Below are 21561 nucleotides of genomic sequence, written 5' to 3' on the forward strand. Positions count from 1 at the left end.
CGGGCGGCAGCGCCCCAAGCCAGCGGCTGCCCTCGCTCATCCCGTTAGATGCCGCAAAGCGCGACTGCCTCCGAGCGGGATTCTCCTCCGGTAACGGCCGCTTCCCGTGGGATGGGAGGCTTCCCGGCCCGGCTTGCAGCAAAACGCCCCCCCGGAGCAGCCGGGCCGGGAGGGGGGGACGGGGACGCTGGGGGGGCAGCCGGGGCCGTGTCCCGCGGGGCGCAGGGAGCTGCCGCCCGGCCCGGTCCCCCGGCGCGCCGGCTCTCCGGCTGCGAGGCAGCACTGCCATGGCAACGGGGCCGGACCGGCACGGCGGCGGCATCGGCGGCGGCATCGGCACCGCACCGAGAGCCTCATTAATTCCAGAATGGAAATCGGCTCCGTGCAGCGCTGGGGGCGGCGAGGGGGGGGCCGTGCTGCTGCTGCCACCACCGGTGGCAGGGCCACGCGCTGCCGAGGACGGCTTCGAGCCGGGCCCCGGCGTCACTGGGGGGCTGCAGCACGCATGCACACGCGCATGCACACATGCACCCATGCATGCACGCACGCTGGGGACCCGCTGCGCCCGGGGCACGCGCAGCCGCCGCCGGGCAGGGCCCCCCCGGCACCTGCTGCACCCGCCGCGCTCGGCAGCTCAACGCGCCTTGCAAACGCCAAGCAACCGCTGGCCCCGGAGCTGCGCGGCGAGGCAGCCGAGGACGGAGCACGTGGCCTCGGCCATGCGGGGGAGCGTGGGGACGGGGGAGCGGAGGGGACAGACCGTCCCTTGGCGTCACTGGGAGCAGAGGCAGGGCTGGCAGTGACGCGCTGCCGTTGGAAAGGGCAGGCGCCCGCGCAGCTTCCCCCCTCCTTCCCCGCGCGGAGCGGGGATGAGCGGCACCACGGAGCAGCTTCGCACAGCTCCGGGCCCTCTCCAGCGGGATGGGGATGGGCGTGAGTCCGGGGAGAGGGTGGAGGGCAGAGCGGGTCTCGCAGCACCTCGCTGCAGCCTGCATCCCGCAGCATCCTGCAGCATCGCGCATCCCGCAGCAGCCTGCATCCCGCAGCATCGCGCATCCTCCCGCAGCATCCTGTGCCTGCGGCCTCTGCCGGCTCCCCCAGCGGGTCAAGACCCAGATCTCGGATCTCTCACCCTCCTCCCCAGAGCCTGTCCCGGCCCGCGCGCCCGCCCCGCTCTGTCCCCCGTGTCCCCGGGGGCCCACGGGCAAGGCGGCACGCAGCGACGGGGCCGGCCGTCGCGAGGGCAACCGGCCCGCGGCCCGCGGGAGCTAGTCAAACACCGCCAGCCGGCGGCCAGCGGCCACGCTGTTGACTCTGTGCCAATGATTAACTCGGCGATAGCCCCGCGCCGATAAGGCCCGGAGCTGCCGGGGGCGGCGTCGATCCCCCGGAGCCGCTGCGGCCCCCCGCGAGCCTGGAAGGGGGGGGGGCGATGAGCCCCAGCGTCCCGCTGCCGGGCCTGGGGCCGCCTGGGCCCCGTGGGGCTGGGGGCCGGGGTGGGCTGTGGGGGGGGGGGACCACGGCGAAGCCACCAGCCCGGCTCCGGTGCCAGGCCTGGCACGGCGCCCCGGAGCCAGACGCAGCCGAGAAGTGAGAACACATTTGCTGGCTGCTCGCGGCTCCCGAGCCGGCTGCCGGGGGTAATTTTCTCCAGATGTCCCCCACGCTTCCTCTCCCGCGGCACAGCGGCTCCCCCCGGCCCCGGCGAGGCCCAGCGCCCGGCGGCGGGGTCCCCAGCCCTCACGGGCATGGGGCAGGCTCTGCAGGCGTGGGCGCCCCGGCGCTGAGCCCCCACGCACCTCGCTTCACGTGTGGCCGCGTGTTTCCCAGCGCAGGGTCAGCGCGCGCCCGCGACGAGCGTGAGCTGCTTTGCAGGGGCGCGAGGCAGGGGGAGACCGGGCTGCTCCGCAGCACCCAGCCCCCGGGGAGAGCCGTCCCCTCGCCCCGATCCGGCCCTCGCTGTTGCGGAGCGGGAATCGCCTCGCCCGTGCCCGGCCACGCCGGGGGGCCGGGATGCGGCCGGCGCCGGAGCCGTCCCGCAGCCCAGCCAGATCCGTCACGGCGCCGGGGCATCTGCCGGCGAGCGGGGACACGGCGGGGGAGACGACGCGGCGGAAAACGCGGGCTTAATTACAGGCTGCACGAAGCCACGGGCGCACGGCTGCCGCGGCTCCCGCCCGAGCGGGGAGCGTGCACGGCGCGCGGCACCCGGCCCGCTTCGGGTGCAAAAAAAGGGAGAACGGGGGCAAAGCCGCCCCCGCTCCATCCCTGCGGCCCCGCGGCTCCTGGCAGCGTGCACGGCCCCGAGCCCGGCAAGCTCGGAGCGAAGCGCGGTGCCGGGTGCTCCCCTGCTCCGTCGCCGCCGGCAAGCGAGGGGAGGGCAGCGCCGGCGGGGGGGATGGGCACGCCGGGGTCCCCGGCTGGGGGGAGCGCCGGGCCCCCGGGGATTACCCCTCCCCGCGCCGCCGTGCCGTGCAAAATAGGTCACGCCGCGCTGCCGAGGACGGCGCTGGCAGAGATCGCGTTAACCCCCCGCGGCGCCGGCACGGGGGTCCGGCCCGCCGGGCGCTGCCGAGGACGGGGCGGCCCCGGGTCCCCCGTCCCCGCTGCACCCCGACGTCCCCAACGGCGAGAGCCCCCGGTGGCCGCCGCCGCGCTACCCGCCCCGTCCGAGCCCTGGCAGCGCCGCGGGTACTCACGTAGTCGTGAAACGCCTTGGCCTCGCTGGAGTGCTCACACGTTTCCCGGCGGTCGGGAGCGGCGCAGTACAGGTCCCAGAAGACGCTGCGGGGAGAAGGAGTCCGTCACGGGGGCAGATCCCCGCTCCCCATCCGCACCGCCACGCGACCCCTCGCTGGCAAATCCGCCCCGCGGCCCCGGGAGCCGGGCGGCGGCTGAGCCCTGCCACGCTCATGTCACTTGTGCCGGTGCAGCGGTGAGCGCGGGCTCCCCGCGGGAGCCGGTACCCAGCCCGCGCGCTTGGGGGGGGCCTCGGCCGACACGTCCCGGCGAGCGTCGGGACCCTTCCCCGGCTGCAATCCGGGCCTCCCGCCGCTGCCGGCTCCCGCCTGGCCCCGCGGCTCCACCGCAGAGTGTTTTCCCTGGAAACCGTTGCTACGAACATCAGCTGGAGCCCCAGCGCAAATTCCTGGGACTTGACATCAGGCTGCAGCATCCCAGGCCGGGGGGGGGGGGGAGGCCGGGCCGGGCCGGGCCGGGAGGGCCCCCATGCCCGTGCCCCCACCCCGGGACCAGCCCTGGAACCACGATCCCGGGGGGTTTACGGGGACGGAGGAGCCGTGGGGCAGAGCTGGGGCAACGCGGGGAGACGCCGGTCCCACACGCTCCGCATCGTGGCGCAGTGCCCCGCTGTGCCCATCGCCCCGGCGTCGGGGCGCAGGCGGCGATGGCACGGCGAGGGCAAGGCGCCGCGCAACACCGGCAGCCAGAGGGTTAACGGGCTGCAAACCGCCCCCCAGCGCCCGGCCCCCCCTCCCCGCCGCCGCTCCCGATATAAATCACCAGCTAAGAGTTCATTGGAAACGGCCAAACACGCAGGCGGCGGAGCGGGCGGGCGGGCGGGCGAAGCGGCGGCTCCTCGGGGAGCGGGGCTGGCTCCCAGCCGCCGGCACCCGTGCCCAGGGCGGCACCGGCATCGCCCGGGGTCGGGAGCGCCGGCTGCACCCCGGGGCGCCCGGCTGGGGTCTGCGCCCGCGGCCGGGTCCCTCCTGCACGGCCGGGTGCCGAGCACGGCGCGAGCCCCCGCGACGGCTCGGCTCGGCTCAGCGCATGCGGGACGGAGGGGACGGGGGCGCGAAGGTCCGAATCTCTTGGCCGGGGAGAGCTCCAGGACCGGGACAGCCCCACCGGCTCCCAGCTCCTTCCCAAGCCCCCCCCAGGAGCCTCATTTCAACCCCGAGCGGATAATCCGTGGCTGGAGGCCGCCGGCTAAGGGGACAGTTTTTGGGGCGGCATCGTGCAAAGGGGACGGCATCACGCCAAGCCGCTGCAGAAGCTCCCCGCGCCCTTCGGGAGAGGGGACACGGGCCGTGCCGGGCTCACGCACCCGCGGTCCCCTCTCCGCACCGGTGACGGTCGCAGGGCCAGGACCGCGGCGCGCGGCGGGACGCAGCCCCATTCCCGTGGGATGCTGCAAGGCGACGCCGGCGGCCGGGCCAGGCCATGGGAGCAGCCGTGGGGCTCGGCATCCTCCCCACGCCGGGAGGGTGCAGGGGGCCCCGCCGCCGGCGAGGAGGCTCCGTCTCTGCGGCTCGGAGCCGGCCCCGCGCTCGGGGGCGAGACGGGAGGATTTACAACCCCCGGGGGAGGCCGGAGCCGGGCGCAGGCTCCTCGCAGCTACTTCGCCGCGGGGCTGCGGACGGGGCCGGTTTCGGCGCGGGCGCAGCGGCAGCGGCGTTGGCATCGGCACGGGCCCCGCTCGCAGCCCCGTCCCCGGGAGGCCCGCGGGTGGAGGTGGAAACCCCCCGCCCGCCCCCTCGGCCGCCTTTCGGCTTGCGCTTTATGCCTTTTTGGGGCCGGCCAAATTGGATCCATATGTAGGAGCCGGGCTCGGCGGGGCCCAGCCGGGGGGGGGGGGCTGGGGCATATCCGGGAAGCGGGATGGGGCGAGCGCCTCTCGCAAGCCCCACGAAGGGCCGGGGCGGGAGGGCAGGGGGGGGAAACCCGAAATCCAGCCTGGCGCTGATGGGAAAAGCAGAGCGGCAGGTTTATGGGGTACGAGGTGATGTGTCGGCAGCGGAGCCGGGAGCGGCGAGCGGAGCCGGGAGCGGGGAGGGGGGGGAGATGGCAGCCCCCGGCCCCTCCGCGGCGGCTCTTCCCGCGGCCCCCCGCTCCCGGCCCGCACTTACCACCACCACGAGTGCAGGAACCCCGGGGGCTCTCCCAGCGTGATGTTCTTCTCCCATCGGATCTGCAGGGGCGAAGCAGGGCAGGGAGTGAGGGGTTATTCCCAGCCCGGCTGGCCGCAGCAGCCCGCCGCGACCGCTCCGTGCTAGAGGGACCCTCGCGGAGCGGGGCAGCACGGGGAGGGGGGCTCGGAGCCGGCAGACCCCCGAGCCTTCGGGATGCACACGCCGGGGAGGGGAACGGGGACACGCAGGGCCGGGATGCAAAGCTCCGCCAAGCCGGGAGCGCCCCGGGATGCCGCTCTTACCTCCGACAGGAAGGTCTGTGCAGATTTCTGGGCTCCCACGTGCAGCAGGTACTCGTAAACGTACAGCGCCAACCTGAAAGGACGGGGAGCGCGTCAGGATCGGGCGCTTCCCCCCCCCGCGCGGGTGCCCCCGCTCTGCCCGGCCCCGGGGACCCCGCGGCGGCTCAGCCCCGGCCCCCAAAACCCGACGCCGAGCCCCTTTCCCGGGGCAGAGCCAGGCAAAGCGGGGCGGCCGGGAGGCCGCAGAGCATCGCGACGGGGCAAAACGCCTCCGAACAGCCTCAAACGCGGAGCGATGAGCTGGGCTCCCGCACGGCACGCGGTCCGGCTGCCCCCGCGCCGCTGCCGGCCTTGCCCCGGCACCGGTCCCCGCTTCCCCCATCCGTTTGCCGGCCGTAAACCGTCAGTTATTCACAGCATCCTGAGAAGGTTTAAAAGCCCGAGATAACCCGGAGCGTCAGCACCCTCCCAGGCTCCCCGCTCCACGGCAAGGAGGCAAAGGCGCCACGGCTCGGCACTGGGATCCGACGCCGCCCCGGCCGGGAGCGGGACCATCCCAGCGGGCACAGATCCGGTCTGCTGCCGCCCGAGCAGCCCCGCGCGGGGCTTGGGGGCACCGGAAAGGACCAACCGTTCCGACCTGCCGACCCGAAACCCGGGCGCCCTGTGCCCGGCAAAAGTCCCGCCGTGCACGGGGAGGACAACCGGGCACAGCCCGGGAATGACATTACAGGGATGATTAGCGTTACAGACGGATCCTCCCTTAAATAAAACGGGAGAATTAAGTCCCCAGGGCCAGGGGCTCCAGCGGCTCCCGGAGCTGCAGACAAAAGGCCGGAGCCGTCCCACAGCCCCAGGCTCGGCTCCGTCTCCCGGAGCCGCCGGCCGCTCGCCGTCTCTGGCACGGCCGCCTGGCACGGAACCTCATCTGCGCTGGCAGGAGCCTTCCTAATCCCCGCGCTCGCCTCCGGGGGGGACGGGGCTGCTCCCGGCGGCGGGGCCAGGGCAGAGCCGCCGCTTTCCTCCGTCCCCAGGGTGCCGGCACCTCTCCGCAGCGCGGGATGGGGCGGCCACGCGGGACCCAGGTGTCTGGTGACGGAGGAGCATCCTCGGGGTGAAGGATGCAGCGTCCTGGCCAGGCTCGCGCGGGGACCCGGATTTAATGCCGCAGGGGCTAAAAGGAGTCAGCAGCACCTCGGCGCAAGGGGACCCTGGGGAGGGGGTATCGCGGCGACATCAAATCCCGCCGGGGACACCGCATCCAGCGGGGGGGACACACGGGATCGGGGGCGCTCCGGGGCTCCGCCGCTCCCTAAATCCACCCTGGTCACGGCACAGCCGGGGAGCGGCGGCTCGGCGGGACGAGTCAGGCCGGAGCGGGGAGGGCACCGGCGCGCGGAGCATCCCGCCGAGCATCCCGTCCCGCCGAGCATCCCGTCCCGCCGAGCATCCCGTCCCGCCGGGGGGCCGGTTCGCCAGGTGCGAGCGCAGGACGCCGGGAAGCGCCGGGGGCACAAGCAGCTCCGGGCGTGCGCGGCACGTGAGGACGAGGGAACCGGCCGTGGAGCGGAGCGAGCGTCACGCCGGAGCGGAGCAGACCGGACCCTCGCGGAGACGCCGCGGCCCGCGCCGCTCTGCCGACCCGGCTCCTGAAAAACACCTGCAAAACAACCCCCGGCAGCGGGGCCGGAGCGTGCCGGGGGGGCGCCCGGCGCCGTCCCGAATCCCGCGGGGATCCCGACGGCGATGCCGGAGCTGCTTTTCCAGCGGGACGCGGCAGCCACCCCGGAGCATCCCGGGGCGGGCGCGGGGGCTCGGTGCGCGGCCCCGCATCCGCGCTGTCCCCCCCCGGGGGGAGGGGGGGCACGTCGGGGCGCCCCGAGGTGACACCGGGGGGGGGGACACGGGTCCCGGGGGCACCGGGGGGCAGCAAGGACCGGGGTGGGGGGGACTCCCGGTGGCGCCGAGGCTCCAATAGACGGCACGACCCGGGGGGACGGCGCGGCGCCCGGTGTCCCCGGGGGGGGGGGGGCTGGATGGATCCCGGTGGCCCCGTCAGACGGTGCGAGCCCGGGGGACGGCGCGGCCCCGCAGCCGTCGGGGGCGGCCCCGCACGGCGTGTCCCCCCCCCCCCCTCCCCGGGCCCCGCCGCTACCGACCCCCGCGGCGGCTCGGCCGGGCAGCGGCGGGGCGGGGCCGCCGGGAGCCTCCCGCCCCCCGCGCCCCGGCTCCGCGCCGCCGCCGCCGCCGCCGCCAACTTCCCGTCCGCGCCGCCCGCCCCGGCAAAACTTCCGCGCCCCCCCGCCCGCCCCGGAGACTCACTTCTCGCGGGCCTGGCCGTCGGAGGGCACGCTGGAGCCCTTGCCCTTGGCGTACATGCTGGGGCGCGCCGGGAGCCACCACCTGTCACGGGGAGCGGGCGGCGCGGCCCCCCGCCGCCATCCCGGCACCGGCCCCGGCAGCGGCCCCGGCTGCGGCCGCGCGCGCGCGCCCGCCCGCGGGGGAGCTTGAAACCGCCGCGCGGGGCCGGGGGTCCCCGCCGCCGCCGCCGCCGCCGCCGCCGCTGCCGCCGCGCGCCCGCCCGCCCGCCTTCCCTCCCTCCCCCCTCCCGCGCCGGCTGTTCCAGGAACGCCGCCGCTCCCCCCCCCTTTCGCCCGCCGCCCCGCCGCTCTTAAAAGGGCGATGGCAGCGCGGGCGGCGGGGCCCACGCGTGTCGCGCGGGGACGCTGGGAGGCACCGGTAGCGGGGGCGCGGGCGCGAGGGGGGACACAGACGCGGGAGGACCGACAGGGATGCGGGGATGCAGAGACGAGGACATGGACACGGGGGGACGTGGGGGCAGACACAGGGGATGCAAACGTGAGGGCGGGCACAAAGGACACGGGGACACGGGGGGGAGATGGGGACACGGACACGGGGGACGAGCACGGAGGAACTGCAGTCAGGGATGACACAGAGGGCACGGACACGGGACACACGGAGACATGAGCTCCGGGGCAGACACGGGGGGACGCAGTGGGCATGGGGACATGGACATGGCACAGGGGGTGGGCAGGGCACGGGGGACCTGGACATGGGGAGCGGGATGGGGGGACACAGGAGGCACTGAGGGACACAGACACAGGGGGGACACAGACCTGGCACCAAGGACATGGGGCCACGGGCACAGACTGGGGACACGGCTATGGGGGCATGGACACAGGGACACCAACGCTGCACAGGGACATGCACACGCACACACTCTGCATGGGCACACGCTGCAGGGACACAGGCACGCACCATGCAGGCATGCACACACATGCACAGGGCTGCATGTGCACGCATGCACACATGCATGCACGCAGGCATGCACGCAGCCATGTGCACACAGGCATGTGCACGCACACACACACCTTGCATAGAAACCACGGGCCACAGCCCTGGGGCGCAGGAGACCCCACAGAGCCCCAGTGGGTGCAGGGAACTCCGCAAGGGGCCTGATCCTGCCCACAGGGCAATCCCTCCCGAGGCCGGGGTGCTCAGCGCCGCCGTCACCCTGGAGGCGCAGAGCCTGGCCGCGCCGGGGCGAAGCAGCCATGCCCCCTGCCTCCTTGTTAATAAAGCGTGAGAGTGAGTTAATTGCACAAACACGTAATTAATAACCTGCCAAACTGCACGCTCCGGGCGCGCTTTCGTGGCAACTGCAATTGCACCTTCGGTGGGGACGGTCTTCCGGGCCGGTTGCAGAGGCCCCGGGGGATGGAGCCCCGTTACCGGGAGGTTTCTCGACATCCCCGGGGCCGGCGGGGCTGAGCCGGCTGCAGTGCTTCGGCCACGGCGTGCTGGGCCCCAGCCGGGTTTGGGCCGTGTCGCCGCGTCCCCTCGCAGCCCCCCGGGCCACCCGCACGCCGCGGCTGCGGCGGCCGCCCCGACGCCGGGGTGAGGGGCGCGCGCGGGGCGGCGGCGGCGGCGCCCCGCAGCGCCCCGGCCGCGCTCCTGGCCGCTCGGCTGCGTTTCCCCGGGAGGAGCCCCCGGACACGGGCTCCCGGCGGCCCCGAGCTCCGCCCGCGGGTGCGCGAACGGCGCCGCCCGCCCCGCCGGGGGCCGCAGCATCCCGGCGCCGCGGCGGGGACCGGCCGCTCCGGGGCTCCCGGCGGCGGCGGCGGCGCGCAGCGGCGGGAGGGCAGCGCTGCCTGCAAGAGCGGCTCCGTGACCCAAAAAACCTGTCGCGCCGCCGCGGCATAAATCGCGGAGCGCCGCATCGCAGGGGGGAGCCGCGCCGGGCGCCGCCGCCCCAGCCCGGCCCGCCCCGACGGCGCGGCCGCCCGCAGCCCCCGCGGCCCCGGCCCCGGCCCCGGCCCCGGCGGGGAACCGCTCGCCGCGGCGGGGAGCTTGAAACAGCCGCTGCGGCGCGGGCTGCGTCCCGGCGTGCGGAGCCGGGCGGCGGCGGGGCCCGCGGGGCGGGGGGGCGCGGGAGTGAGCCCGTGTGTGCGAGGGAGCGCACGGGGGGTGTGTGTGTGCAGGGATGTGTGTGTGTATGCACGTGTGTGTGCATGCAGGACTGCATGTGTGTGCATGCAGGAGCACATGCGTGTGCATGCAGGCTGGAGTGCATGTGTGCAAGGTAGTGCACAAGGGGAGTGTGTGCACATGTGAGTGCATGCAGGAGTGCATGCATGCAAGCAGGTGTGCACATGTGCAGGGGTGAGTGTGTGTGTATATGCACATGTGAGTACATGCATATGCATGCGTGCAGCTGGGGGTGCACAGGCGTGCATGCATGTGAGTGCACATGGGGGGGGTGTGTGTGCACCCAGACATGTGTGCATGCACGTGTGCAGGCGCGTGTGTGCAGGCAGGCGGGCATCACCCTGCACCACGTGCTGCCCCCGGCTGTGGCCAAACTGGGAGCACGTCCTACAGGTGGGCAGAGGAGGGACCTGGGGTGGCCGGGGGCTGCGTGCCAGAGCCGAGCCGTGCCGGGCATCGGAGCCGCTCGGTGCTTCCCTTGCCGGCCTGCAGATGTCATTCGAGCCATCCGTGTGGCGAGCTGTGCCCAGTGCACGAGGCCGCACGCCGGCCCCCAGGCCAAACTCCCCCGGTGGCGGCTGGGGCCTGGGGTGCTGCTGGGGCCGGCGGGGCGTCCCCGTCCCCTGGGACACAGGGCTCCCCGGGGTGCCAGGGACAGACCCGGGGGGGGTTCCTGCCCCGGCCCCCCTTGCACAGGCCTGGCCCCCCATCTCTGCTGCTCCCGTCGCCAGCGGACCCCAGGGGCCTCCCCAAAGCCCCCCGGCGGCTTGGGTCACCGGGCACCACCGTGGCCAAGCCAGGCCCCGGCCCCTCAGCTGGACGCGCTCCGCCGTGCCGAAACGGGTGGCCGCAGTGGTGACGGTGCAGGGGAAGCCGAGCTTCCGCCCGGGGACGCCCGGGGGCAGCGTTCCCGTCCCCCATCCCCGGCTACGCCCCGGGGCCGGCGGCACCGTGGGAACCGCCTGTTCCTCTTCCCACCCGCGGCCGGCACAGACGCAGCCGGACCGGCGCCGGGCGATGGGGCGCCCCACCGCCCTGCTGCTGCTGCTGCTCCGCGCCGCCGCCTCGGCGCCCTGCTTCAACATCCCACCGAACTCCACCATCAGCCTGAATTTGACCAACCGCGCAGCAGCCTGCCCCGTGCTGGACTGGGCGCCCTTCGCCACCCACCGCCGCCTGTACCTGGGCCACAACGGCATCGGCGCCCTGAAGCCGACGGCCCGCGCCAGCAAGGCCCTGGAGGTGCTGGACATGTCGCACAACGAGCTGCAGCAGCTGCCGCCCGCCTTCCTGAGCCAGGCGCAACGGCTCCGCGACCTCTTCCTGCAGCACAACCGGCTGCGGGAGCTGCCCGCCGGCTTCTTCGCCAACGCCACGGCGCTGCAGCGCCTGCGGCTGGAGGGCAACCCGCTGGCGGCGGTGCCGGTCGGCTCCCTGCCGGCTCGGCTGCACCTGCTGACTGTGGCGTGCCGCTGCGACGTGGTGGGCAGCGTGCTGGGCGCCTGCGCCTGCCGCCGGCCCAACTGCACGGCGCCCGCCTGCCGCTGCCTCTCCGACCGCGGCGAGTTCAACGCCTCCGAGTTTCACGAGCAGCAGTGCCGGCACAGCGTCGCAGTGCTGGCGGGCGCCGGCGTCGGGGCGGCCGCGGGGCTGCTGCTGCTGCTGCTGGTGGCCGCCGGCGTCGTGCTGCGGTGCAGGGGCAGGGGGGCCGCGGCGTGGCGCTGGGCGAAGCGGGAGCCCCCCGCCGCCCTCGCGCAGCCCCGGTACATCAGCCGCACCGCTGAGCCCGGGGTCACCACCACCACCGTCGCCACCACCACCGTGGGCACGGGCGCCTGCCCGGGACCGGACTACGAGAACATCTTCGTGAGCCCCTGCGGGCCCCCGGGCACCACGCCGCACGGGACGCCGGCCTGGCAGCGGGCGCAGGGCAGGTGAGCGTCGCGCAGGGGCTCCCGCCGCCCCGGCCCTGCCGTGCCATGCCGTGCTGTGCCATCGTGTCCTGTCCCTGCTGTGCTGTGCTGTCCCGTCCCAATCCACGCTGTGCTGTGCCACCTTGTCCCCTGCTGTGCCATGCCGTGCCGTGCCGTGCTGTGCCATCCCACATTGTGCCGTGCTGTGCCATCCAGTGCTATGCCATGCTGTGCCATGCTGTGCTATATGGTCCCATTGCATCCCATTCCATGCCATGCCATGCCATCCCATCCCATGCTGCCCATCCCGTGCCATGCTGTCCCATCTCATGCTATGCAGTCCAACTGCATGCCATGCCATGCCATCCTGTTTCATGCCATCCCATTATGCCATGCCATGCCATCCATCCCATCCCATCCCATCCCATCCCATCCCATCCATCCCATCCCATCCCATCCCATCCCATCCCATCCATTCCATTCCATCCCATCCCATCCCATCCCATGCTTTCCCATCCATCCCATGCCATCCCATGCCATGCCGTGCCATGCTGTCCCAGGCACCAGAGCCCCCCGGGGCAGGCACAGGGCGCTTTCCCACCGGCCATGATGGGGCATTGCCCCCTCCCCGGGACAGTCGCTCCGGTGGGGCCGGGAGCAGCCTCCCGCCGGCACGCGGCCGTCCCGGCACTGCGCAGCACCCCGGGACCAGTGCGGGACTGCGAGCGCGACCCTCTGCCCCGCAGCCCCCCAGCGCCGGCGGACGACGAGTATTTCCTGGAGAGCGACGGCAGCCTCGGGGAGCAGCCCATCTACGCCAACACGCAGCGCCCCGGCGAGGACGACGTCTACGTCCTGCCGGACGAGTGAGGGGTGCGGGGCCGCCGCCGCCGCCCGGCCGCGCGGGGGGAGCGGGGCTGCTTTTTTTTAAATTTTTTTGCAATTAAAGCAAAACCACTTTGCAGTTCCTTCCTGCTTGGGGCAAAGCTCTTGCCCTGCTCCGGCCGGGCCATGTGAGAGCAGCAACGGGCACTTCTGCCTGGGCTTTCCCCGCCGGCTCCCTGCGGCCGGGGGCCGCGGGCGCCCGAGCCCCCACGCGCTCGCCGCACCGAGGATGCCGGCGCAGGGTCCCTCGTGGCCTGCGGTGCAGCCGGGCTATTTTTTCCGCCGGCTTCACACCGTTCCCACAGCCCGGGGTGAGGGCTGAGGTCGGGCGCTTCCTCCCCGGGGGGGGGGGGGGCCGCGGGGCCGCAGCAGCGGCAGCAGCAAGCGGGGCCGCCGGGGGCCCCCCGGGACCAGCTGCAGGTTTCCTCTTCCTCCTGCGGCGCAACGGCCCCGCGGCCGCCCGGGGAGGCTGCCGGGCCGCCCACGGTCCCCACGCCGCGGTGGCAGGAGCACCCACCCGGGCTTAGCAGCGGCCGCGTCCTGCAAAAACTCAGTCCCGGCGCGCCCAGAGCCCGGCACCGACCCCACCGCCAGCCCCGGGGATGCCGGGGGGGGGGGGTTGCTTGCGCTCCTCCCTCCGTTTTCTTGCTAAATCTGCTGAGTTTGGGGACGGAGCAAAGGCGCCTTTTCCCATGCTCCTGGCAAAGACCCGCGGGGAAACGGGGACTTTCCTGCCCTCGCAGCACCTGGCCATCCACCCCGCGGCCCCAGCACCCGCGCAGCCCCACGGCGGCTGCGTCCCGGCCCCATGGGAGCCGTGGGGAAGGTGCTCGGCGCTGCCCAACGGGACGGGGAAGGAAACGAGCTCTCTCTCCCCGGATGGGGCCGGTGGAGGGGCCGGAGCCATTCCCGGGCTGCATCCGTGCCTCCGGCTGCCCTGGCACGTGCTGGGTGGCACCAGCTGAGCAGAGCCAGGGTTCGTTATGTCCCAGTGATACTAATGGCCTGGATAAGAGGTGCCGGGAGCACCGGTGGGAGGCTGTAAGCATTAGACCCGAAGGAGCGGCAGGATGGGGAGGTCCCAAGGAAAGCTCCCGGATCCCATGTCCCTCGGATCCCGTGCCCTCCGGATCCCGTGTCCCCAGCCCAGATGTCCCCAGAGGTCCCTCAAGCTGGTGTCCCCAGAGCGGAGCTCCCCACGGGGGACGGCCGTATCCGGCTGCTTTGCTCCCACACTGCGTGGCTCCGCGGGGGCCGCACAGCGAGCCGGGTTCGCGCCCGGCATCCTCCCGATCCCTCGGCCGGAGACACCCGGGATGGGGCACCGGCAGCTTCCCGGCTCGCCAGCCCCGGGGTCAAGGCCGAGCTCCGCACCCATTGCAAGGACAGGAGCGGCTCAAAGGTCTGTGGGCCGTGCGCCCGGGCATTGCTCAGCGCCCCAGCGGCCGGAGCAGCCCGGCTTGCGGAGGAGGGAGCCGCCAGCACCTCTGTTCACCTCGCTTTATTCATCAGCATCATCACGGCAACGTGTTCTATAGAAAGGTATAAAATACAAACGACCTCCCCCCCCCCCCCATTCCCAACAAGGTGTTTTCACAGCCATAAAATACAATAAATTAGCAAATAAATAAGAGGACTGTATAAATAAGTTTCTAAAGGGAGAGCTGCTGGGACAGGAGGGGACGCAGCGCTGCTCCAGCCCTGCTCCGCGCCGTCTCTGGCAGCAAGGTCCCACCCGGGCAACAAAACGCGGTTTAAAACAACGGGGGAAGAGAGGGGCGAATAAGTTCCTGCGCGCGGCGCCGCGCCGGGGGCGGCCGTCAGGCGCAGTGGCACTTGGTGACGAGCATGTCCTCGAAGACGGTGGAGACAAGGCGGCCGTCACCGTCGTAGTGCATGAGCACCATGGGGTCGTAGGCGGCGGGGACGCAGCAGGGCGCCGGCGTGGCCTTGGACAGCGAGTGCATGCGGGCTTTGACCTGCGCGTGCATGCTGGCCGGCTTGTAGTTGTGCGGGCAGGAGCCCTCGCAGAAGCGCATGTAGTAGCTGTTGGGGGCCACGACCCAGTCGGCCCAGCCGATGTCCTGGAAGGACACCTTGAGGGACCGCAGGCAGCACTTGCCGTCGCTCTTCCGGCACTCCTCGTCCAGCGCCCGGGCTCTGCGCGCCCCGGCGCTCCGGTGCTCCGGCGGCCGCTCCGGCGTCACAGCCCCCGGCTCCGGCCCTGGGGCGTCGAGCTGGGCTGCGCCGTGGGGCTCCGGCGCCTGCTTGAGGAGCGTCGGCTCCGCCTGCGGCATCCTCTGGGAAGCCCCCGTGCGGGACGGCAGCATCCGGCGGCGGTAGGGGCCGGGGGGGTCCTGCATGCCGTGGGGGGGGTCCGGCCGGCGCTGCGCTGCGGGGACAAGGAGGACGAGAGTTGACGCAAGGAGCTGCGAATCCCCGCCGGAGAGCCCAGCCGCATCCCGCCGCGCGCCCCCTCCGCCGCGCGCCCCCCCGCACCGGCCTCGGCCCCCCGCGAGGCTCCTCGGCGCTTCCAGCCGGGATTTGCTGCCTCTGGCGTTTTTAAGCCCGGCAGCTCGGAGCCGTGACTCCTCCCCGTGCCGGCCGGCCGGCCGGCAGCTCCGGAGCGCCAGCTCCGATTCATGCCCGGTCATGTCCCCGGCGCGCCGACTGCCGCCCCGCGCGGCACGAGCCGCCGCCGTTCGCTTACACGTGGGAGCCGGCCGGTGCCCGCTGCTCCGCCAGGACGCGGCATCCTCCTCCTGGCTCCGGTTGCCCATCAGCTCGGCCACTTTCTCCTCGTAGCGCCGCTGCGCTCGCCGGATGCCGTCGGGGTCCAGCCGGCGCTGGAGCGCGGGGGGGGCGGGCATGCCCAGGCGGTCCAGGATCCCCCTTTTGATGGCTTCGAGCTGGAGCCGCTCGTCGCCCCGCGCCTGCGGCCGCAGCTCCACGCCAGAGAGAAGCAGCAGCACCGGGAGGCAGGTGGCGGCGGCCCGGACGTCCCGCGGCGCCCTCGGCATCGCGGCAGCCCGCGGGCGTTGCAAAACCTCTTGCGCAAAGGCCCCCGCGTGCCGCTCTTATCGACGCCGGCAGCGGAATGAATGAAGTTGCCCAGACCCGGCTTTATATGAGCCGAACTTTGCCCGCCCTCCACCCACCCCCCCCCCCCAGCCCGGCCCGGCCCGGCCCGGACACACACACAGGCGGCTCGTGGGTGACGCCGGAGCAAACACCCAGCGGGGATCGCTCCTCGCGGGAGCCTGCCCCGGGCCGGGGGGGGATGTCACGGGACATCTCCAGCAGCACCCGAGCGGGGCTCTTTGCAATCTGTTTTGCCGCTATGGAGACGGGAGAATATTTAACGCTTTTCCCAGCGGGCTCAGACATAAACATCTGCCGGCCCCGGTGTGTTTTTCTTTTTTTCCCCCCGCTGCCCCGGATGGCAGTGGCAGCTGGAGGGATCCCCCTGCCCCTTCCCGCCTCGCGTCCCCCGGCCCGTGGCGTGCGACCTCCATCGCTCGCTCGCTCCGAAGGGCTGCCGCAGCCCGAGCGCCGGCACAGGGACCGGAAACCTCCCAGAGCAGCAGGTCGAACGAGGCCGCGCGCCGAGGGGTGACCTCCGGCGCCCGGCACAGACGGGGCGCGCGAGGCCGGACGGCGGGCGACGCCGCAGAGCTCCCTGAAGCCGAGCCAGACGGCGGCACTTTGACGGCGCTCCCGCGGCGGGATGCGACGCGACTACCGTAATCCCCTGATTTAAGTGTGCTTATCCTCCCTTGCTCCTCGCGACGCGGGTCCAAGCACTCTCCCTGCCTTTTTTTACCCGGTTCCTTGAAGGGTTGCCTGAGGCAAAAGCGACGCCAAACGTCTCACCCCGAACCAGGCGAAAGGAGCGGCTCGCCGGCATGAGCAGCCTCACGTAGCCGATTCCTGGCTCCGGCTCCTCTCCGCTCGCTCTGCGCGGCTCCCTGCAGCTGGATGCACCAAGAGGGAGCAGACGGGAGCTTCACACACCGCGTGTCAGAGCTCCTGGCTATCCTCTTCCACGCTGCTTTAGCCGGTGCATGATGGGGCCAAGACCCACGTCAAGTGGGGAAAATAGGGTGTCTGCAACCAGCGCCCGGGTGGGTGTCAGCACCCGGGGTGAGACCTCCTTCGAGGGGGCTGAGCAGATGCCCACGCCGCCGGGTGAGCCGGCTGCCGCTTAGAAACCTCTGGCCGATCCACGGTGGCTTTCGCTGCCCGGAGCCTCCAGGCTGTGGCGGTTTTAGTTCCTCCGGGTTGGAAAGAAATTGTGCGCGTGGTTCACGAGGAGGCCTCGGAGCCATCTCCTTCACGGCCAGGTTTCCTCAAGGGCTTCGGCGGTGCCGTCCTGCTGCTGCCCACGGGCACGCGTGCCGGGCTCGCCTGCCGCCTGGCTCCACGCGCTTCAGCGCTCATCAGCCTGGAAGCGGGGATGGTTGCAACCCGTCTCCACATCAACCCCCAGTTCAAAGGAAGAAGGGAGGAGGGCGCATGACTCCACGAGGACCAAGGGGCCAGAAGCCTCCAAAACACACCCAGAGGCAAAAGCCAACCCAAATCTCCCAGCGAGGGCATTTCCACAGCTCAACCAACAGGAAGAGCCAAGGGGCAGAACCATCGCTCCATCCGTCCCCGCTCCGAGCGCCTTCGGGTCCCCGGCACACCCCGGCGGTCTGGTGTCACCCCCTGCAATCTGCCCCGGTGGGGTGGCGAACATGCTCGCCCGGAGCAGAACTTCATCTGCCCCCTGCGGGGTAGAAGAGGCCCATCAGCAGCCACATCGCGACGTCCGAGGTGCCCGTGCCTTGAGCGAGACAAGGCAGGCGCTAGATCCTTGCGTTCTGGTTTTGCAATGTATTTTCTAACTGCGCTCTGCTTGTTACGAGCCCCATCCGCAAGTGACGCACGGTGGCTCACGCTCGGAGAGCATCAAAGTTTGCTGAAGCCGGATGTTTTCTTCCGAAAGGCGCCAGTCGTTGAAGTTGGAGATTTAGAGTCCGGCAATGGCAATAAAACTTGTTGTGTTTTAATAGCAGCATCTGTGAGCGCCGAGTGACCTGTTATGAAATTTCCCAGTGTCCTCACCAGCCTGCTGGATGCCTTATCCCGGCCTGTGATTGCACAGGCTCGGCCATACGTGTAAACAGTATCCTACGTTTCCTTTGGTCCTTGTTCACCCACGCGTACACGGTGTTTTGCATCAGAAGATCAGATGTATCCAGCATTTCTTCCCAGTGGAAAGCAATTTCCTCCCCATTTAATACTAACAGTTGGAGATGGCCTCCCTAAAACGACACAGTCGCAGCACAACTTTCACCTACTTGGCACGGACCTAGAGCTGCGATCAAGCAGCGCACCGGTCACGGGACTGCAGATGGCCTGCGAGCCGCGGTCCTTGGAGAGCGCTCGATGCGGGGACGGAGGGTGAGAAAGAGCAGAAGCCCCTGGCACAACTGCTCCGTGTCGACCAGCAGCAAGCAGGAGAGACCTGCCTGCTTCCTGCGTGGAAACTGGGGGAATTTTCATGATTAAAACAGCAGTTCAGTACAGTCAGCTAGAAGGGCTGGTAGAAAGCCCAGCAAAAGTTCAGGGCATGCACTGTCGGGTCTAGAAAGGGTTCAACCATCTTTACGCCTTCTCTCTCTTCACCTGTGGGTAAGACATGGTCCGGCAGAGAGCCCAGCAGCGGGGGACATCGCGGATGCTTGCTGACATCTAGAAAGTCTGTCAAATCCACGGTAGCTCACAGCGGCTGGTGCCTCTGCTCCCGTAGGGTCTGCAGCGGGTGGCAGCGGGTGCAAGCCACACCAGCCCGTTTTGCAAAACTTGCTTCCGGGCGGACCGGCCTGAGCAAACACCTCCATCGCTGACCCTTCTCCTTCCCCGCCGCTGCCCGTGCAGAGAGCTGCCACCCTGAACGCATCCTCGTGCACAAAACCTCTCTGCCGCTGGAGAGCCTGCGCTGGAGAAAGAAACCACGTTGCACGTGCTGAGACTAAATACCAAAAGCAATGAGAAGAGGAACATGAATATTAGCTACTTCCCCACAAGGCGCAAGCCAACTGCTGTCACTGATCTGTTAAGCCAACCAGAGCAGGGCTTGCAAAGGGACCCGAGAAGCAACCGAAGCCCGGCGGAGCACGGGCCAGGCCCCGAACCGGCCCCCGCCACCGCGGCTCCACGACTCCTTCACTGCCCTCGCTCCCCCCGGCCCGAAGCGAGCCGGGACGCCGGGGCTGCCCCGCTCCGCTCTCGCCCGCGGCTTGCCCTCCCGCTCAGACACGGGGCGCTGGGTGACCGCCGGCAGGCGCTGAGCAGAAGCGGGGGTGCTCCAGAGGGCTTTGGCTTCTGCAAAAGCGAGAAGCTTCCCAGCGCTTGCTCGTGGCCCACACCTTTGCAGAAACACCAGTTACTCTTTATAGCGTTTGCTACTGCAACCGGAAAGAGGGGAAGTTCCTCCCTCCAAACGTTGAGCCAACTGGTTCCTTGCAGTTATTGAGCAACCGGCTTCCGAAAAGGTGCTCAGGGGCCGCCGCAAAGGCCGGAGCCCCCCGGGGAAGGGAAACCGCAAATGAGGTGTGGAGGACAGGACAGGTAACGCCGTCATACAGCGCATTCACGCCAAAGAAGCGAAGCGCGGTGCAGCTCCCCGTGCCTGCTGCCGCCACGTGAAACGCCAGGTGAACCTTAGGGCTTGGGCTCTAGGAAGCCGTTTGCCAGAGGCAGCTTTAGCACTTCGATAAACGTATTACTGCTTTAGGGCAAAAAAGAAAGAAAAATCCTTGGTGAAGGGGAGAGACCCAGCCAGCCTCCAAGGCGGTTCATGGGTTTCATCCTTTGGAAGACCACAGCCGTGGCAGCCCCAGCCAGGCAGGTTTGTTCTGCCCCGTTTCATGCCACATCCAGAAAGCCCTGGGACGTGTTTTTGAGTGTTATCCAGAAGTACGGAAATGGACAGAGGCACCAGAAGCAACGGCTTTTCCTCCATTGCCCGTGGGGGGAGTTCAGAGGGCTGCGGCTGATGTTTCACCAGTGCTTACTGCTGTCACGATGAATCTGCACAGTGGAATCTTTCTTGACCTTTAGCCGTTTCTAAATAAAAGACAAACAAGATAAATCAGGTGAGCAGAAAACAGCTTTTATCCTGTTGCAGCAGGAATCACATTTCTCTTCCTTTGTTGTAAGCTTACAGCATTCACCAAAAATGAAACTTCTGTTCCACTTGGAAAAGACATTTCTGCCTTCACTGTACTCGCTGTCAAAGATTAACTGTAATTCCCAGACTCCTTTGCCCATACAGTGCAGGAAATTACTCAAATTCAGTCACCAAAAATAGAAATCTTGCTTGACATGTTCTCTCAGTCAGTGCCTAGAAGAACTCCTTTACACCGATGCTTGAGGCGCAAGAAAGTCCCCTGCTTGCAACATGCATATTTCCTGGCACTGACTCCGAGGGCGGATGGATTAATACGCAATGGTGATATTAAGGCTTTGGTCTGTCCTCTGGTCACACTGCTTTACAGCTTCAAAATGGTATTTCCCTTTCCACACGCACAAAGATGCTGCAATGCCTTGAAATCATCATCTGCACGAAGAGCAGCCAGCGAGCTCAGCCTGGGCAAGGTCAGTGATGCTTGTTGAGAGAAGCAACTTTAAAAAAAAAAAAAGCATTTCCATGTTGTGATTCTCTTTCTGTTTGAAGAGGGAATGCATCTCACCCCTCCAACATGTCCAAACAGCCCAAAGTCTTAGGACACGACTAGTGTGGATAATCAGTGGTGGAAGTTCTCATTTTCCACCTCCACCTTTCTAGGAAATGTTCTCTGTTCCCTCTCAGACAAAACCGGGCGTAACGCTCCATGTGTTCCTCACTCCCGGGCTGCGTCTCTGCCGGGTCGTAGCAGGGCTGTGCCGCTTCCAGCTCGCGCAGCCTCCTGCTCCAAGCACGCCACACACGTGCCAAACCCTTCACAGCTCCCAGTCTACTCACACCCCTTCCACATCCCAACCTGAATCTCCAAAAGCTGCCAGTTATCCCCAGTCCGGGGCTTTCAGGAATGTTTCGCTCCCTTGGAACAGTGTGCATTGAGCCCGGGAGGCTTGAGACTCCCAAAGTCACCTGGGCGCCGTTGCACGAGTCTCCATAGATGAGGGAACTCAGCAGACGGGACATGGTAACATCTAGTATTTTATCTTGAGAAGTGCACCTGCACCTGCTGCCGGGGACCGCGTACTGCACCTGCCCGGTGTGTGCTCAGCACCATCGCACCACCCCGGTATCACATAAATATTTATGCTGCTTGGTCAGATGGAGAACTCCAGTGAACGACAGGTTTCAGGCAAGGTTTGGATTTTCTCAGATAAAGCCCAGTTTTTGTGGAGGTCTCCAGAAATAAAGTCATCATAGGTCACTGGAAAATCACTTGTCAGATGGAGAGCTAGATGGGCCTAACAAAAACACACCAAAAGGAGAAGTAAACAGAGCACAGGCAGCCGTGGGGAAGACGGTCGCCAGCCCTACGTGGGGGCTGCGTTGCCGAGCCGTGGGACAGGCAGCGGGGAGGGCACGTACATGGGCTGCCAAGCCCTGGTAGATCTGGGAGCTGGCTACAGCTTTGCCAACCAGGAGCCCACCTTGAGCCTCCAGCAGTGACGAAGACCAAAGAGCGCCTGCTTGCGAACACATGGCTGCAGGATGACCTCCTGCTCCGGGCAAGGGGAGGCCACGGGGTGCTGCCCGTCACTCGTGAAGGAATCAAGCAAGCACCGTTAGGGCAATGCTGTACGGTGCCACAGAGACCCACAGCAAACACTGGCACAGAAAGACTTCTGCCTCTGCAGTCCACCCTGCTTTTTCTGAGCACTTCCAGGTCCTCAGGATCAGAGAGGAACCAATTTGTGCTGCTCGCTTCAGTCTGAACCCAGGCACTCATCTATGTTCTGCATCAGTCAGGAGGAAATTAGTCACCTAAGTGCACAGTCCAGTCGCGTGACTTAGGGAAGGGTTGTGCACACAGAGAACATTGCTCCAGGACCAGAGGATCCACCACTCCAAGA

The 21561-nt window shown here is 69.2% G+C and overlaps 3 protein-coding genes across 3 annotated transcripts in view; 1 reads left to right on the plus strand and 2 right to left on the minus strand.

Moving 5' to 3' along the window:
* Window positions 1-7627, minus strand: part of SSBP4 (single stranded DNA binding protein 4) — a 10996-nt gene extending 3369 nt beyond the window's left edge. Inside the window, 4 exon segments of the mRNA XM_067312722.1 lie at window positions 2700-2784; window positions 4869-4930; window positions 5174-5246; window positions 7496-7627. Of these exon segments, the coding sequence (XP_067168823.1) occupies window positions 2700-2784; window positions 4869-4930; window positions 5174-5246; window positions 7496-7551 (276 nt within the window). The 5' untranslated portion in view covers window positions 7552-7627.
* A 2387-nt stretch (window positions 7628-10014) lies between these two features.
* On the plus strand, window positions 10015-12547 carry LOC136994525 (TLR4 interactor with leucine rich repeats-like). Its single transcript, XM_067312801.1, has 2 exons — window positions 10015-11616; window positions 12342-12547. Exons 1-2 carry the CDS (start codon window positions 10175-10177, stop codon window positions 12463-12465), a joined length of 1566 nt encoding a protein of 521 aa, XP_067168902.1. The 5' UTR covers window positions 10015-10174; the 3' UTR covers window positions 12466-12547.
* A 1502-nt stretch (window positions 12548-14049) lies between these two features.
* GDF15 (growth differentiation factor 15) lies at window positions 14050-15500 on the minus strand. The gene is made up of 2 exons (XM_067312899.1): window positions 15191-15500; window positions 14050-14872 (listed from the first exon to the last, which is right to left on the minus strand). The coding sequence occupies exons 1-2, from the start codon at window positions 15498-15500 to the stop codon at window positions 14301-14303; spliced, it is 882 nt and encodes a 293-aa protein (XP_067169000.1). The 3' UTR covers window positions 14050-14300.
* Window positions 15501-21561: the final 6061 nt, after the last annotated feature.

The sequence above is a fragment of the Apteryx mantelli genome, chromosome 30, assembly GCF_036417845.1.
Source record: "Apteryx mantelli isolate bAptMan1 chromosome 30, bAptMan1.hap1, whole genome shotgun sequence".
In the NCBI taxonomy this organism is placed as follows: Eukaryota; Metazoa; Chordata; class Aves; order Apterygiformes; family Apterygidae; genus Apteryx; species Apteryx mantelli.